Here is a 19,504-nt window from a genome sequence, read left to right as displayed (position 1 = left end):
TGTTTGCAGTCTATTTGTAAGGTTGGTAAATGGAAAGACTGCCATCCAACATTTTGTTGTACTTGTCAGCATAGCTAATTTTTTTGAAAAATACAAATTTATGCACATTGGGGATGAAATATCTCTTCCCCTTTTCATGAGTATATGTGAAAATAATATATTGAGCTGTTGAGCCCTGTAAAACTAATTTTGCAAAGAAGACCAAGGATAAAGTGACATGAGGAACCTAAGTTCTATCTAGTGGCTCAAACGTTTATTTGTATGGGGGGGATAGCAAAAGGGTCCATCTGCATTATGGAGCTTCAGACAGCAAAAGAGGGTGCAGTTTGCCCGAGAAGCAGGAGAAAGGGTAAGCATTTGTATCTATTTAGTTCTTTTCCACCTAGATAAACAAGCATTTTACTTAGGGAAGACCCTCCTGCGCCGGTATATTAAACAACATCCCAGAGTTTCACTAGTGAGGTTTCACAGTGAGGCAGAAGCATTATCTTGAGTATGACAAGAACGCAGAACTAATTATAGACAAATGTAAAGAGCGGAGTGGACAAACATTTAGTCTGGAATCACACCAAGATTAGTTGAGGAGGTTTTAATTTTTAATTTAGCTGTAAGGTTCTGGTCCAGTGCAGGGATCACTAGACACAAATCCCCTAATCTAACTCTGCATCAATAACAAGCCCTCACTCAGCCTGGGGAGCCTGGTTGCACTGTCCCAGCACACTGTTGCCTCCAGGACTGTGTGCAGAGGTTGGTGTCTGAGGAAGGACTGACGGAGGACCTGGAGCTCAAAGTCCTGGGTCAGTAACCAGGTGATCCTGGCAGTACAGAAGAGTCCAACAGAGGCATATCCAGGAAACAAAGCCAGGGTCATACACAGGTAGTCAGTCCCACAAACAAGGTATGCAAGGGTAAAGACAAGACATGGTCACAGGCAAAGGTCAGAACAGGCAGCAAAAAATCAAAGTGTCAGGAAACCGGCAGAGTCAGCAGCAGGTAATACAAACCAACTAGTAGGTCAGCCAGGCTAAACACTACAACAGGCAACTAGGGTCTTAGAGCAAAGAAGCTACACAGGACCAGTGGCCAATCAGAGAGCAAGATCGTAGCCAGGAACTAATGTGCTCATCGGCTGCAGCACATACAGCTGATTTCCTGATCCTCTTTGCTGCTGACACCATTGGAGGTAATAAACAGGAAACACTGGAGTTTGGTGGCTTACAGCGCAGGATTTTCAACCATATAAAGCATCTCCTAACAGCAACGTTTAAGAATGCTACTACAGTAAGCTTAGTAGCTGTTTACAAGACCAAGATTTTCTGTGGAATAAATATGAATTCACCTTTCATTCAACGAAGTTACACTTTATACAGTTTGTTACGTGGTAAGAAGGATCCTAATCTCTAGCAGCTTTGATTTTGCTTTCTGTGTATACTACACTATTTTTTTATTTATCGGTGATATTGTCATTAGGAAAAAAACAAAAGGAAAGCATGAATACTAGGTTGTTTGTATTTGTTTTATTTTCAGGTTTTTCTTTCCATTATTTACCTGGTCATTCCATCAATTTGCAACACTGGTTATTTGTAGTTCAATATGACAATTCTTACTCTTCTGTATCAGGACAAAAACAAAAATAGGATTTCAGAATCCCACCCCTCTCCGACTCCGACTACATAACATAGAGAAGTGTGATTCCAATGTCTTCAAAACAACATTTCTTGAAAGATCAGTCAGATCTTCAAACTGATGAAACAAAATATTTTAAATTAAATATAACAGACCAAATAAAAGATTTTTATTGTTAGGGGTTTACATATACATTTTAGTTCTTGGAGGATGAAGGAAAATGTTCTATTAGAGGTAGCATGTGCTCTGATTTTTACACAGAGCTGCAATTGAATAGTATAGTCTATCTGCGAAAAAAACAGCAAAAAGTACTAGTTATTAGCTACTTGTTACCTGAGCTACAGATAGTCTTGTGACTTCACCAACCTGCATAGTTCTGCTGGATGTACCCAGCAGGTGAAATAGTCTGTCATGGCTCCTCTTGTCATTGAAGTAAAACTAAGGTCCTGCTTTACAAAATACAGGAACAGGCAGATGGTTATTGCAGAAAGGACAGGTGGTGTGTCTTCTGCAGTAATCCGTCTTACCTGCCTGGTCTCACCCAGGACATTTTTAAAAAGCTGAGCACAGCTTTGGATGCCAAGAAACCTGGCAATCCTGGCTTCCCTTGCACATGCCAGGGCTGAATGAACCTCTGTGCCTTTGATGTACTCACACATGTGAGTTACATAATGCTGGCATGGCCAATCAATATGGCCAAAGATCATTTCTGAGAAGGAAAATGGAGGTTCTCTGCAATGGAATACGCATAGTTGAGTCACTGAACCCAGAACCAGCAGCCTTTCCTGAATCTTCCTCCTCTCTTTCGGGTTCTTCTTATAGGTTTATTCTTGAATGTACCACCATCACCCATGCCGTTAAATGGTTCACATTACTCTTTAGTGTTCCACAGATATTTCCCTAAATAATTTAGATGTTTAGCAATGGGCCCCTGTTGTTAACTCTGTACCATGTCCAGTGCTCTTCTTCATAAATCCTAGCCCTAGATTCCTGCCACCTTCCTAACTGATTTCCTGGCTTTGACCTTGCTCTGATCCTGCTTACTGCTTGCCACCAACTTTGTTCTCCAGTTTGCCTCATACCCCACATCTGCCTGGCATTTTGCACATGCTTGCTGTTAGTTGTCAGAGTGTTCTTGCTGTCAGTTGTCTCCAGAAGAACTAGTCTGAGGTTCACACCCTTGGAGAGTCTACTGCAGTCCAATGCTCGGTGAAAGCATCAGTTGTTATATCCCTAGGTAAGCTAATCTGAAGGAGTCACAAAAGATCCACCTTCAATCCTGGTACATACCATGGCCTAATTAAAAAATACCATAGATTAGACATTAGCAATCCTTTAAGGACTTCAGGTCCATAAACTACCCCATGCCTTTATATTCTTAGTAGCCAACACATCCATGTGGCGGCTCCCATTGCATCAGTATCATTGTTCTCTTGCTGTTATATGGCTGTGCCTGGATCGCTTCTGCATATAATAACACTGGCCTGCGTTGGGTCTTTTCAGTTCCAGAGAATAAACATGCTCACTGGGAAAGTAAAAGCTTGTGAACACCTTGCCAAGAATTTTATATGCACAAAGCCATTCTTGTAAGGATCTGCAGTCACTTACACCTGGGGACACTTCATATTCTTGTGTTTACAAGGACAGCTCATATTGCACTGCAGAGAACAAGTTAGATTAAGAAAAATGCATTTAATGTTAACCGAGTAATAACAGGCCATATATACATACAACATATAATATATATATACTGTATATAAAGACAAGGGGAAAGAATAAACTGACTTTACCTCGTTTTGGTTCAGATTTTTAAGCTTTGTGTTGCAGTATTGTGGCCAGTTGCTAGGTAACCAGGATAGAAAGAGGATGGAATGGGACCGTTCAGCATTGGTGGAACCAGTGATAATGTATCATACATAAATTAATACTTAATCTGGTTTTAAAAAAATAATACTTTCCTAAATTAAGTTAGTATAAATACCTGATTCTAACAAGTACCAAAGAGTTCCTCATCCCAAAAAAAAGGCTATAAGGGTTTTAGCGGTGCTTAACATTAACAATCACAACAAAATTTGTTAAAAAGTAATTTTACAATTTATTCTAATAAAACACGTCGCAAGAATTATCTGCAAAACACATAATAGCAAACAAACAATTCAAAAAAATGTATTGGTACAAATTGATTTAACTTTTTACAGACCTTTTTAGCTTTTTACAGTCCTTAAAAGCGTTTTACCCGTAGGCTTCATCAGAAGGACATAGCAGTATTAATACTTTATCTATGTATTTGTTCAGATGATAAGTAATCCAATTTCTACCAAATCAGTAAAGTATTCATATTTGGAAAAGGAATTTTTATATAAAACACAAGACCAATCAAACAGCTTTTATCATGCGGTTAGTGATGTGACCCCATGCTTTTATATAGCAACCTCTTATCAATGCACCACAGTGTGTATAGTTAGCAAGGTAAGATATGACCTTTAGTTGTTTGTCTTCTAAATAAGGCACAGCAAAGCACCTTTGTTACTTTTTAGCATTTGTCTTGCTGGGGTCATGCACTCACCGTGTTCTGTTTGCATCTTTTCACTTTGTTTATATACTTTCTTTCCATTATATGAATTCCATAAATTTGTGTCTTTTTATTCTAATTAACTGTGTAATCTGATATTTAGGAAACAGTCTTTTTTTCTTTATTTTCAATACAATGCACTGATCTTCTAATTAAAGTGGACTTCCCTTTATATAACCAGGGTCACACAGCCTCTTTCACTTAGCTCCATTTTCCTTAGCCTAAGAAAAGCAGCTGCATTACTTTTTAAAACAGATTCTTATCTTATTAAAATGATTTTTTTTTTTACTGCTGATGACTTCATCAAAATCACTGGCTATGTCTCCTCACCATAACTTTACCCTACGGCTGTGGGATTATCCAATTCACGTTATCATTTGGGGAAGAGGAGTGGGCACTCCTAGATGGATCCTGGTTTACACCTACAAATAACCAACATTAGGGACTGCCAAAAGATGAAGGGGGATGTCTGGGGACAATGTAGGATGTGGAGCAGCGGGCTTAATGGCATTTGTAGTCCATCAGCTTGGAAGCTAAAGGAGTCCATTTGGGTGGCTGGAGCATCATATGCATGCTATGAGAATGATACAAGACAATTTCAGCACAGTAGAGGACTCAATAGAGGCAAAAATTAAGGTAAGCCTAGTCTCCCTGTTAAATACCTAAAGTCAGTTCCTGTTTCATTTAATATACAGTTTCTCACCCACTTGTGTGTCTCTCTCCCTCTCTATCCTTTAACCATTTACAATACTCTTTAATCAAGTCAGATTACTGGCATGTAACACCCCTTTTTTTATGCTGAGATGCTGATTTTCCTTGTAGCTGTGGATCTTAAAAAATGAATCAGACATGGTGAAATTAGGGTTGGAGATGAAAGCATTTCTGTTCATATTCAGAACAAGGGAGGATAAATTCATAGTGAATATATTACAGCCTTTGCTGCCTTTTAATAAGGTCCACAGATATTTTAATGAATTTTATGGCATATTACAGGGTGCACAGGTGTTAGCATGCCATACATTATAGCCAGATTCAGGAAGGTTTTGCCTTTGGAAAACAGCACAAATGTTTATAAATTACTATTTTTAATATCTTCTAAATTGTTTTTTATCATCGTTAAGAAACCACTCCAGCCTTCTAAACACATTTAATTCTATATTATTCTATTTTTGTATATTGTTATATCTCCCAAAATGGTCATAAATAATCCCACGCTGACAAAAATATGTTTTTTTTTTTACATTTACTTGTATCCATATAAAAATTTTCACTAAACTAAAGGAATTGTCCTTTGCAGAGTGATAATTGACGTTGCTATGTAAAAAGTCAGAACCTAAGAAGATTCTTAAATTGAGTGCTACTTCCCTATATTTTGTCTGCTCTGTGGCCTAAAAAAGCAACTGTTTGATTTCTAATACCAAAGGTCTCTAAAACAAACTGTTCCTGCTTTCCAGTTTGACTTTAATGAAGATCTACAGTCAGAGAAGATGTTGGATGTCTGGGAGTGTCCAATGTATGATCCTCTGCTCCACGTTGAGGTTTCTCCCACCTGGCACTACAACTAATAGTATCCTGGAAGTGATGTAGTGGCAGGTAGACTGAACCACAGAGCATGGTGGAGGAAGGGGGAATTTAACACTTTTGAAAATGTTGGATGTGAAGATTCTCCTGGAGACCACAGCTATTTAGCAAAACAACAGGCTGAGAGTTATGTATCAATAGACTTTTTTCTTCACTTTAGGATCGTTACAAAGAACAAGAGGGCACTCTTTACGTCTGGAGAAAAAGAAGTTTAAGCTCCGGATAAGGAAGGGATACTTCACTGTCCAAATGTGGAATAGGCTCCCTCAGCAAGAAGTTGCAGCAAGTTCTATACATTGCTTTAAGAAAAAGCTGGATGCTACTCTAGAAGCTCAGAATACAACTGGGTATTAAAGCTTTAAAGTAAAGATAACAGAGACTGTTGATCCAGAGAATGTCCGATTGCCTCATGGAATCAGGGAAAGAATCAAGGAATTTTTTCCCCTGTTGGAGCAAATTGTACCATATTTTTTATGCCTTCCTCTGGATCAACTATCTCAATAAGGTTTCTTATCTGGGATATGTTTATCTCCCTAGTGGTTGAACTTGATTTAACAGAAAAAGTATACAGATTAGGAAGTAATAATTTCTGAATGTTGCATGAGAAATGACTACCTAATATTTAGCTCAGGAGGCGAGGTTGTTTTCCTGTGCCAATAATATAGTATGATCCTACAGGTGTGCCCACTCTTTAGTGGTCTGTGGTTCTGGCCAGTCCGCCCCCCCCAGTGGGGTCAGGGGGAGGACCCCGCTGGGGTGCACACTGGCCAGAGCTGCGGAACCATGTCCCCCGTACTGATCGCAGGCTTCGGGCGGTGGGCAGGGTGTGTCTCTTGACATAACCCACCCACTCTCCCATCGCAGGAGAGTGGGCTGGTTCTGGTATCATGACATCACTCTGGGGGAAGGGTTGAGGAGCCCTTTGCAAGAACATTATAATTTTGCCCTTTATATAAAACGTAATGGTTTTTCTTCAAGAGCTTTACAAGGTGTATATGCAAAGCACAATATATTCAATAAACATTACATCTCTATTTCCTCATTTCAGTAGCCAGGGCAGGCTCTCATGACATGCCTTTGATTTGAAATTTCAGCTGATGTTCAGGTAATATTAGACATTTTCCACCTAAAAAAGTTTTAGCAGAAGATATGCATAGCACAAGTTAAAAATAAGTGTAGCAATTTCTCAGTAAGAATTTATGTACTAAACGGTAGGTTTTCCCTTTGCCAGCAGTTGTTCATTAATTAGGTTCATTTATTTGAAATGATTATGTGCCTGACCACGGGTGGTGTAAGTGTTGTCTGTCTAAAGGGCCGCATGCTCATCAGTTGCGTCCGACAACACGAAACTCAGCTCGTTATCTAAGTTTTAATTAAAGATTATGTAACTAATTTTTATCTAACTATATCTGGAACATTGCCATAAAAGTTAAGATCACACAAGCTTTGTATATTTGCTTGTGGGTAAACTAATTAATTCACATTGTGTTATATTTGTATAATTGGACCAATATGTGCACAAAGTTTAACATTGACACTTTCTGACCTCAGTAATTATACAACTATTGATAGGCTTGTGTCAAGTACTGATTATTATATTCAGAATATCAGTTATTAATATAACATGACTGAGATTCTAACCCTTTCTATACAATGTATGTACAGAATTACACCGTGAATTTATAAAAATCTTTTTTACAAACAAATAAAAAATATACAAACTCAGCTATGTATATACTTCACTATGTATATATCACACTATATGCCAGTAATTTTCAACCTTTTTAACATGAGCACCTTTGAAATAAGTTTCAGGTCTCCAGGGAACCCCTGCTATAATTACTTTACCCACAGCTTCCAGTACATTGGCTTGGTCGCCAGTAGGGAAAATGTCTCTTAGATTGTGAGCCATTGGAAAAAATGTCGCCCTTGACACCTAAAAAGATCATTGGTTTTGATAAAACTGACCTGAAAGGTACAAATTGCTCATGGCTCAAGGAACTCCTAGCAAGCTCTGCAGGAACCCTTGTTGAGAAACACTGCTATATGTAATCTGTATACTGTATTATCTACTGAATTTTGTGTTTCAGCCTTATATCTGCCTTAGAATAGTATAGATTTCATTTGCATTTCATAAAGCACATGTAAGCACATTTACAAAATATCATATATAAGTTACTATATTATTTCAGTTTGCAAAGTTTACAAACTTTCCAAATTTTTACTCTGGAAAACCTTGGAACCTTGTTTTTGGAGTTTTTTTGTAAAAAAAAGTTTAACAGGAATGTCACGCCTCTAGGGGGCGCTGTGGCTTGCAAAAAAATGGTGTGAGCCCTGAGAAGGTCTAAGCAGTAACCAGGTCTTCTCCAGAGCCTCAAGTGGTGAGGATGTTGCGCTGCTGGTTACTGCCAGGTTGTGGTCCTTGGGCACACCGGGGTGGGCGGGATGATACGTGGTACCAAATCACTAGACAGAAGAATTGTCAAGTAAGGCTGGGGTCGAGGCAGGAAGCATGCAAGAGAGGTTAGGTCACAAGCCAAGGGTCAAATTCCAGTCATCCAGGAAATAGACACAGGGTCCACCGCAGACACTCGAAGCGACAGGAGGCACAGGTGACACGGGGATAACCGAGAAACACTGGAACAGCACTAGGAAACTGGCTGGGAATCAACAGACTGGGCCACAAGGGGTTAACACAGGAGCTAGACAGGGAAAGCACTGAATTAACCAACAGGTATACAGGAACCGCTAAGGGACACGTTGCAGAAATGCTGAGTGCTATGTCTGAGCTAGCTAAATATCCAGGGTTGGTTAAGAGGCTATTTCCTGACTGGCCGGTGGGAGAAGTGGTACTGATTAAATCTGGAAGAGCAGGCATGTGAGGAGGAGGAGAGGTAAGTGTGACAGGGAACTTCAATTACTCCCTGCCGCAAGTGAGTTTAAAGCTAATCACTTTCATATTAAAATTCATTGTGTAAAAGGGGTAGCCACAGGTTTACATAATGTTGACAATGTGATAGACACATTAAATAGCCATGGTTAACTATTCCCCATTAGAAAGCCCTTTCTTAACGCTTCCATACAGCCATTATGGAAGTGCATGTAGTGGCTACAAGGGATCGCCAAAGGAAATTGTTAAGAAAAGGTTAAAACAAGTATTTTTTTTTTATGAATTATGAGTGCTTTTGTAAACTAATTGCCATATGTTTAGGATGTACATGTTGCTAGAATCTTAATTTAGGATCTTTCATTTCCACTAATATATACAAAAAACTTTCAGAAACTTACTGTATAATTAGGTAAGATATATCCTGAACTGCAACAGGATTTTTAAAGATAAATTGTAAATAAAACAAACAATATAAAGTATTGTGTTTAAATATGGGAGTGTTTTTGAGAACCAGACCATCTGTTGAGGATGACAGAATGCTGGCATTGTTAGGTGGTGAATTGGTGAACTTGGAATTTAGTGGAGGTTCCAAATCAGATGATTGAAATGTGAAATGTGTGTTTTTCACACAGATGAGTGAATACTATTTAATGCCTGACTCCAGATAGTGTGGATGAATGAGAATATTGCTATAGTTCACTAAGAATTAGGCCAACAGATTAGCCAGTGGTTCATATTCCATCTGCACAATTAACTTCCACCCTGATGAAGAGAAGCATGTGTATAATTCTCAAAACACGTTAGTTACAGATCTGGCTTGGAAGAGGCTAGGATCTATGGGCAATATCTAAGGGCACAAAGCCATTGAGACTGGAGAACTGGTGCCTAGCAAAGTTCGGTAAAGTTTGCTGCGGGCACTGGTTGTAAAACATTTCCATGAGAATCTCCCTGGCTTTGGACAGAGTGGGCCTGATTTATCAAATCTCTGCAAGTCTGGGCAAAATAGAAAATCTGGGTGATTCAGCAAACTTGGAATGGATTTCTTTAAATTATTTGCTATTACCAAATGTTTTTAATTTGGACCAGATCCAATTCCTGGATTGCTGGATCACCCATGATGGTCTAACTTCTCCAATCCTAAAGAGCTTTAATAAATCAGCCCAGTATGTTCAGACTGTTGAAAAATACTTTTTAGTATGGTCTAGTATTGTAAAATGGGGTGGTGCAGGAGGTGGTGTTCACAGTATTTTATATAATCTGTTTCTTCCTGGAATTAATAATGGTAGGGGACTAAAAAGCACAAGTTTTCACCTTTTTTTCTATTGATCCTTTATTACTTATGTTATTCCTTTCTGTCTCTTGATACCCAGTAACAGAAAGTTATAGGTTGTTACTTATTAAACAGCCCAGTTATGTACATATAACCTAGATGATATATATATATATATATATATATATATCCACAGACTATGAGTTTATCCATATGGACTTTCATCTGTAAGCAGGTTCATGGTGTTAGACTGACAGCACTAAATGAAAAAGCAGGGATTGCCCCATGACTTATATTGCAAACCCTGCTGTTCAAGGGACTATAAGAAGCTGACATATATTCAAAGTCAGGCATTTAATATATCCCATTACATTTTTTATTAATGATTAATTTGATGAACACATACGCACTTACAAGGATATATTTTATTATTGGGAGTCCTTTAAAATACAATCCATGCTGATTTTAAATTCATTCTAAACACCTTAACATCAATGTTTCATCCTGATGACCATTCCAGGACACATAACTGATGGAGAAAAATCATTCAGTATCCTGAGTCAATATTATTGTATCGATCCAATGTATCCTTCATGGAACACAGATTTTATCGCTCAATGCCAATTCTTCCATTAGACATTTCCTTAATGTCATAGTTTTATTGGCGGATTGTGTTTTTCCTTAAGACCGTGAATAGTTAAAAAATGTAGATGAAGCATCTTAAAATCAGTAATAGTTTTTTATTGGGCATGAATTCCTCCTCACACAGCAAATTAATCCTACCCAGTAACTCTAATTACAGCGTATGGCCGTTTGCAGGAGGATATGGAGGCAGTAAAGAAAAAGATGTCCAGTGACAGAAAAATGGTGCTCGTAAACTTTGTCCAGCTTATGGCATTCTCTCTCACAACAACTGTCTGAGCTGTTATAGCAGTATTGATGGACGTTAGTGAGGGAGATGAAGTTCATTAAAGTGTGGCAGAATAAATAGCATTGCTGTAGTTACTACACTGAGACCGAGCACATTACAAAAAGGTGAAAGATGGATTTTTTTCTGTATAGCTAAAATGCTTGTATGTCTGGGAGCTAGTAAAGTAAGCATTGGAGGGTGCCTAGCACAAAGGGCAATGATTCTTCTAAATTGTAACACTTTTCAATTGTGTGTGCCAAAGAAACAAAACTGAAATGACAGATCTGACCTAAAATGGTTTAGAGTAGATATAAACCCCAACTGGACACAATTTGCATTGCTTTGTGCAATAAAACTGCCACGAATTGACTACCTTGCACAATCCAGCATATATGACAGCTATGTAGCTCCTTTTGTAATAGCAGATGGTAAATAAAGATGGTCAATGAGATGCAGAAAATTGGTGTTTTTTGCAAATAACATATACTTTTTGCAAATTGCACTGGCTTAGCCTGAAACTGAGCTATTCAGATTCTACACTTTCAAGGTTTGACTTGCTCAGTTTCAAGTCAGTGCAGTGTGTATGCAAAGTACAAAAAAGACAAATTTACTCCACCTCATAGACTATTTCTAAGGGTAACACTCTGCATGATGTTATTACGAACCTGATTTAGGAGATGGTGTAACATACAGCATGGTCATGTCATTAAAGGTTCAGTTAATCTTATTAACATGGAAGAACCCTTGAAACAACTTTCAGGTCTTCAGGAACTCCTGCTAAATTTACTATAGTCACAGTTCACAGTACATTAGCATGGTGGTGAATGAGAACAATGCACCATGTTACATTGCTAACCCTTACAGATAGCCAAAAATTGTTGGTTAAACCAACCTGAAATGGCTCAAGGAATCCATTTTCATTGTGTCCTTTTTTAATCCCAATCAAACAATATAATAATGTGTTCTTTCAATATAATGCATTGTAAAAAATAATGAATTTAAAACCAGTCAACAAGAACTGTGATCATGTGAAAGGCAATGCAAGAGTAGTTTTATGAAACGTCATATTTGAAATCCAGTTCGTTGTGTAAATTCATATGTGATGTTTGTTTCTACATTGAAAAGAAAAGAAAACAATGGAATCTCTTAGATAAGTGTAATGTTTTTGTGTTAACACAGAAAGTAGATCATATGAGTAATATGTGAAATGGCACCTTAGTACAATGTGTAGCTATAGTGTCCCTGTGTGCTTCATTTACTTGATGGACTTGTTGGCAGGTATCCTCACAGCCTGCATATAAAGGTTACGTCGATCCAAATGAATTGTACCACGTTTACCTTTGTCAGGTGTGAGGGGAGCAATTATTTTCCAGTTTGGAGAAATGATAGACAGCATGAGGAAGGCTGCTACAACCGAGCTGCATCCAGATGAATGAAACAATAGAGCCTCTAGGGTTCACTCATAAAACTAAACAAAGCAAGACAAAATTATTATGTGTAAATATCTGCTCAGCCCACCAAGGCGCTGGTTGTCAGATAAACACAGCTTTATAAAAAAAGTGAAGAAAGTGTATTTGTCATGGTGAGAAATGTCTAGGATCAAAGTAGATGTATGGAGTTGGTTCTGATTTAAATGTCGGGACAAGAAGTTTTTAACTTTCCTTTAAAGCTGCCCACCTTCTGCTGGCCAGTGGGAGTCCCTAACACCCACATAACCACCTATTTAAAATTGAGCCCTTAAGCAGATCTGAGTCATATTGCTTGATGCTGCGCATCCTTTATTTTCCACTGCAGAGCAGCCTAGTCTCACAGGTCTATTTGCTTTCGGGTTTCTAAGGCCGATCTCATTGGAACAGTTATTTAGGAGACCTTCACTTGGAATTTGAAAGTGAAAATATTTTATACCTGATCCACCAATCTAGGTTTTGATTCAAGTTGATTCAAGTTTCTGCACATTGGCAAAGGAGCAGCATTAAAATAAAACAGAAACAGCAAACTAAACTAAAAGCAAAAAAAAAGGAAACAAAACAAAACAGGATTTACTCTATTGCTAAATCTTTAGCTGAAGCTAGCATCTTAAAACTCTTTTTTTCTGCATCTGCATCTTTGGCCATCTTGATTGGCCAGGTCAGGATGACGTAACTCCTGTAAAAGCAGGTGGGGCTTGATTCAGTCCCCACACCTGCGAGGAAAGCTGGGATTACCAATTAAAAAAAAATGTGTTTTTGCACATAATTCATGAAATGTGCATCCAGAATTCACACATTTATTAAATGAAACCAATAAAAAAATAACACAACCTTTGGGTGAAAGTTGTGCAAATCTTTTGTAAAAACATTTTTAAATGGACACCTTGGTCACTGACATTTTCCAGCCTAAAGCTACGTACACACTTCCAATTATTATCGTTGGAAAACCAACGACGAACGATCCTGCACGATATCTACGAACGATCGTACAGCACCGATCCTGCACATAGAGATAACGACACGATCGTTCGTAGATATTGTACACACAGTAGATACGATCGTTTGAGCGATAGAGGAACTATGTGCACGACAGGAAAGTAAACGAACGTTCGTTCATTACGCATGCTCAGACCATGGACGATCAACGAACGATCGTACACACGAACGATGTTCAACGATCGTCGTCCAATCCGATCCGCCGGTCCGGTCGTTCGTTTCCTCGTTCGTTGGCGTCGTTGGTTACTTTTTTTACGAACGATTTTTGCCCAATCGATCTTTCGTCGTTCGTTTTGAACGATAAAAATTGGAAGTGTGTACGCACCTTAAGAAAGATCTCTGCAAATGATTTATTATCTTGCTGCACCAAGCTGATTCTGTTATTGGAGATAAGTGTTAAAGTCAGCTCAGGGGACTTTGCAAAGTGTTGTACTGCATACAACATACACAGGGTGGAAAAGCAGCCTGTGATTCAAATCTAAATACTATTCATGTAAGGAGATCACAGTCTCTCCTGCTTGCTATGTACATATTGGATTTAAAATTCGAAGCTCTGCCAATAGTTGGAGTCGCTTCTTGGCTGCTTAATTGCATCTGACAGATAAAGGATTGGTGCAAGGCAAAGTGATAAGCACTGCACCTACCTAGTATAAGGTTGGATTACAGATGACACTCTTAGAGCTGACAGAATAATTACACCTCAGACAGAACGGCATCACTTAACAGAGCGAGCCCACACAGGACAGAAAAATCAAGAGTTAGAGCAAGAGTTTGGAAAGGATAGTCACAGAAAAGAACAGGAAATGACCGCAAAATGGAGTCTGACTGAAGAAGGGAAGCTGTGATATGCAAAATGCTATAACCCATAGCAACCAAACTGTACATTTCATTAGTTGAAATCAGCTAAATGCATTCCAGATGCAACAAAGCAAAGGCAGTCACAGCCTGATAGAAAAACCTGTCTTGTGCCAGCATGCTGTATAAGAGTACCCTTGCTTTCTGTAAATAAGCAGTGATCTGTATGTATGCCAGAGCCCCCTAAAAGTCAGAGCTAGAGTACTTTATTAAGCAAAGATCATGGTTTTCCTGCTTGCTCACAGCCAGAAGAGGTCATACCTCTGAAGAAAACCCACTGCTTCCACACCCAAAGCAAGAGTAGTCTTTTACAGCATGTTGGCATGAGTAACTTTACTCTCGATGTAGCTGCTTTCTAAGCTTTTATAAATCACTCTCCCAAGGATATAGATTCAAACCCTACATGGATGACATTTAGTTTGTTAAATCACTGCTGGCATCATTAAAGAAATAGAATTGCCATGTATTCTTGTTACAGGGTCAGCTGTTTATCAATGTTCTTCTCTGGCTTCCTGACAGGGTTTATTTTTTAAGCAGTGACATTCACTGAAACTTACACTAGTGGAGAATCTTCCAGATCTGTGTTTCAATGGCAGTAACGGGTTCTCCACCAGGGAATGTTTTAGTAAATGTCAGATATATTGTTTTATAAATAGACCTCAACGTGTGTCAGCATGGTTGCTTGTAATCTACCAGAGATCGACTACAAAAAATGACTCCTACAAAAAGCTTAAAGTATATGTAAAGGCAAAATAAGGGCAATCAAATATTCTTATCTCTACAATACATACATATACCCCAAGCTTTATCTTTTCATTCCAGTCTTGGAGAGCTCCAGGCAGGGATGCGCAAGGCATTCCTAAAATTCTGATAGGAGCAACAGGTATTTTTGCAAGCAGACATAACAAGATACTTTCAGTGGTATATTTAATAGAGCACAGTGAAGCAAATAAGAGAAGATCATTGTTGGGGTTAACATAATCATTAATAGGGGAAGTAAGGTAAGTGAAATAAAAATTACAAACATTACACAAATATTAACAACTTAAAATTGTTATTAAAGCTTTGACAATCACAATGCCCAACTATCAGTTTAAAAATAAATGTAATTAATAATTATAAGGCTGAAACAACTGAAACGCATCAGCTGCCATCTCAAGGTATATTGCTTCCAACCGCGGCTGCCGGCGACTTGAGAAAAATATTTTTTGGTCAATTAAACAGATTTTGAATTTTCATCTGTTTTTCTTCACACAGATCAAGAAAACCCAGCATGCTTGTAAAATAACAAAAGACCAAGCACTTATCAAGCAGCACTCATTGGTATGGTGGAGAGAGCACAAGCGACTAAGCGAAAGTTGGTAAGAAAGTGAAAACCTGCAATTATAATGTGACTGACCGCTAAAGGTGTAATTTGTTCAGTTTTTGCGTTGTTTTTCGTCCAGCAATTTTACTTGGTTTAATAATATGAAATGTGATTGTTCTCAGTGTGAGCAGATTGTGTTCTGACCTCACACTTTGAAAGACAAGTAGGAATGTATTAATACAGTGATTTTAAAGCAGATTTAAACCCAGACACTAAAATCTCATATCATGTGTATTATGATAAAACAGAACCCCAGCCAAAAACCACAGTTCACTTCCTTTGAGCCTGGGTCATCCTGGAATCTTATCCACAGTATGCTATTGGACAGATATAGGGGATACCACTGTCTCATTTTACCAGAATATTTCCTGCTGGGGGAATTACCTGATTGCCTATTTGTGGTCCATTTTTTCCCACACTCTATTCTCACACTCTATTTCTGATGTATGGAAACTAAAAGATTGATACTAAGTTCAATAAAGGTTCTTACACTGCTTGTATTTCCAAAATATATTTATTGATATGTAATTGCTTACAGGATAACAGTTATTTGTGTCCTTTAAAATTGTATTGAACTAAACTCTAGGTAAAAGTTTTAAATACACAGCCTTCACAAAAATAAAACGGAACAAGCATTTAGCATATGTCAAAGTGTAAATAAAGTACAAGCTACAATAGCAAAAGTACACCTGTCAGGAGAGAAATACGTAGGCTGCCATTGCTGTCCTTCTGATATTTCTAGTTGTCTGGCTGTGGCTAGTTTAATACTTCTGAATTTTAAAGTTAGAGAGAAGTGAGAAATTATTGTTTTGTGTGACTCAGAAATCATTGAAGCTATTTATATAGTGGATGAAGAGAAGAGCTCTGGATAGACAGTCCCAGTAATATATATCCTTGGTCTTCCCCAAATCACACACAAGGGTTTTTCTATTTCTACCTAATCCCTTGCTAAACGATGTACAATGGGACTTCCCCCTACTCCCACCTTACCTAGATGTGAAAGTGACCACTTTGACCTCATATGTTATGCCCTTGTCCAAAACTAGTAATATTTTAGAATGACATATACCTTACATGTAACTGTAATGCATGTAAAGCACAAATGTCCAAAGTGTTGTGAAAGTATGGGAGCCAGGTAGATACGGGGGTGTAGTGGGGCGGGCACATGTGGGCACGCTGTGCCCTCACTTTTTTTGGGCATGCGGGCGTTTACATAATAACGATGCATGCTGGCCATGGATAGCCTTCACTATTACCATGCCCCCTCTTCTTTTTTTAGGACTACACTACTATTACAGAAAAGGAGAAAAGCAATGTCAGCCTCCACATTTCTAATATGATAGGTTTCTTGAAATCATTTGGTGCCTAGTGACTTATTGACCTTAATGACCATACTAAGCAACTATGCCACTTTCAGCCCACGTGTGATTGCAAAACCAAGCATAGCAATCTACTAGCTATGTAAAAAATTTTGTGTCCCATTTGGTTGTTTTTGCTATTAAAACTGGTTGAAAGTGGATAAAATTTTGAATTTACTGAAAAGTACCATGTTTGTTGTCAGCATAAAGCTGATTTTAGGCTAGCAGATTAGAGAGTCCGATAATGTTTCATCCTTTATGGTCGTAATGATTAATCCTTTATGGTCCTAACATTGATCATTTCTGATGAAAAAAAAACTCAGAAAACTACGAATTTGCATTTTTTTAGATGACTCATTTGAATTAATAAGGAGTGTCAGCATGCCAGCCAGGCAACTAACTTTTTTGAAAGAGCTTCCCAATGGCAGGCAGATCCATGCTCACTTCAGTGCAATGGTGCTCCTCCTCTGTTCATTCACATCCAGTGGTGCAAATCTTCACTATTCTGGTACAGCCTGGGTGTTACATTGCTATACATATCTAAATGAGCATTTTTAGGTGGCTCTGGTCTTGGGGCACAGCCTCATGGAAGTCTGTCAGGCCCTACTGTACAAGCACGGCTAGGACTAGACTTATTGGCTCCGAATGTAAGAGATGTCGGATTCAGGTTTACATCACTGTCTGATAAGATAGGGAAGGGGGCCTAAAAGCATAAATCCCTAGCCTGTCCTATTTCTCTGTTTGCCATAAAACATGTTGGCCAATTGATGTTGGTGTCATTTGTGGGCACATATTGTGCATGCCCACCACTCCATGTCCATCCCATGTGTGTATTCCTAGTTACACACACTGAATGTAATGTGCAGTGCCAGTCCATACAGGCTCCAGGAAGATTACTGAATTCAGATAAGTTTTTATTATTAGACATTTTTATTATTTAAAAGTTAAGTTATTTAAAAAAATGAAAAATAAGGGTAAACTGCAAAAGGACAATAGAGTTAAAATAATGTAAAACATGTGAGTTAAAAAGCATTATAGAATGTGTAACTACAAATGAAATGCTTTTTCAGTCAAGATACACAGAAGAAATTTACTTATCACCATCTTCCAGCTTCCACTTATCTGCCTGACTGATTATTTCAGGGAAAAAGTGGAATCTCAACTACAGACCTTCCTGGAAGAGAAAAGTACGTTTTGTCCTTTTTTTGCAGATATGGTTGACCTTGGTGAGTAATTCATGAACTGCTTCATTCTCTGCACATGCCTTGCATGGGGTTTCATGTCGTTTGCATGTACAGTAAGCTGTTATATTGTGATGATCAAAAAAATGACATTGCTGTGCTACTTAACCAATCACAGAGGTCATCCAAGGACAGATGTCTGTATAAATACTGCAGACATGTAATTTAACAGCCCATAGGCTCAGGAATCTGCTAGGAACATATTGCTGAGATGAATAGAATGGCAGAAAAAAGCTGCTTGTCAGTCAGGACTGAAATGAAGTGAAAGCAGTATTTTATTAGACGTTACCATCCAGCGTTCTGTACAGCTCTGGTGAACACCGCTGTTACTTTTGTGAACAAAATACTCAGGGAAATATGTAGGCAGCCTTCGCTCATCTCTGCTTCTGAACATTCTAGTTTCCTCTCTGTCATTCTCTCAACATGATATAAATCAATAGTAAAATGTAGTAAAGATTTTATAAAATGAAAAAAGGAAAAAAAAGACACCAAGCCCCTTAAGTTATTAGGTTATAGTTTTAATGCAAAAAAAGCTTAAAAGCATAGCTCCCACAAAAATGAAATGTCTGCTTACACTGGCTGGGTCTCTCTCTCTACCTATCACCTGCCTACCAATACCACCTGTCTATACCCTACCAGTTACCCCCATTTTCTGCATTGCTGGAAGTGACTTCACCCTTCTTCTGGGTAGAGACCTTCATAAAAGCAGAGCAGGCTCAGTCTCCCAATAAAACACTCATGTCCATTGCAAAAATGTATTTTTGTGGGATTTTGGCTTTGATAATTCTCTACCCAGAAGAGTGGTCATCCTTGTCTATGCACTGTGGGAGGAGAACACTTGGTGCACTTATAAGGTAAGTGTAAATGTAACTTGTAACCCTTACAGATAAACTTTACATCTATAGATAGTGGCTGATTTGGGAAGGGAGTGGGCCAGCCTAAACAGACCATCCAATATAATTGAAGTTATTTTATTGAAGATATTCCATTTAAAGCAAAGATCAACATTCCTTAATGTATGAATGTTAGTAGGGAGAAGTGGGTGTTCCTAGGCAGGTGGCATTTGCGTGCATACTGTCCTAGGTAATATTCACACATGCAATGTTAAGATTCCATGAGTGAAACAACTGAAATCCAGGGCAAATGGGAGGAAGGTGGGCCCCTGAACAAGAGCTTGACTTTTACATTGCTGGAACATTTAGATATGGTGAATGGGGTCCAGGAAAGTTTACTTAATATGGGGCCCAGAATTTTCTGATGGTGGCACTGACTGTGGAAGACTAGCGGTAAGAATGGAGTTTACCATTTACCACATTCTAATAGTAATTAGAGCTTCACAGGAGATTTTTAGTAGCTCAGCTTTTCTACTG

At 38.4% G+C, this 19,504-nt stretch overlaps 1 protein-coding gene across 4 annotated transcripts in view; it reads left to right on the top strand.

Moving 5' to 3' along the window:
- The window catches only part of CCDC148 (coiled-coil domain containing 148), a 117,306-nt gene that overhangs the window by 38,054 nt on the left and 59,748 nt on the right, over nucleotides 1–19,504 (top strand). For 3 of the 4 annotated variants that reach the window (XM_072418191.1, XM_072418190.1, XM_072418189.1), the window contains 2 exons: nucleotides 15,427–15,530; nucleotides 18,037–18,119. In XM_072418191.1, the coding sequence (XP_072274292.1) occupies nucleotides 15,427–15,530; nucleotides 18,037–18,119 (187 nt within the window). Of the gene's footprint in view, nucleotides 1–15,426; nucleotides 15,531–18,004; nucleotides 18,120–19,504 lie in introns of all 4 variants that reach the window. The other variant, XM_072418192.1, reaches the window with a different exon arrangement.

Source organism: Pyxicephalus adspersus, chromosome 7 (genome assembly GCF_032062135.1).
Source record: "Pyxicephalus adspersus chromosome 7, UCB_Pads_2.0, whole genome shotgun sequence".
NCBI classification, from domain to species: Eukaryota; Metazoa; Chordata; class Amphibia; order Anura; family Pyxicephalidae; genus Pyxicephalus; species Pyxicephalus adspersus.
Note: the sequence above shows the minus strand (reverse complement) of the source record. Positions and strands in the feature narration are given on the sequence as shown.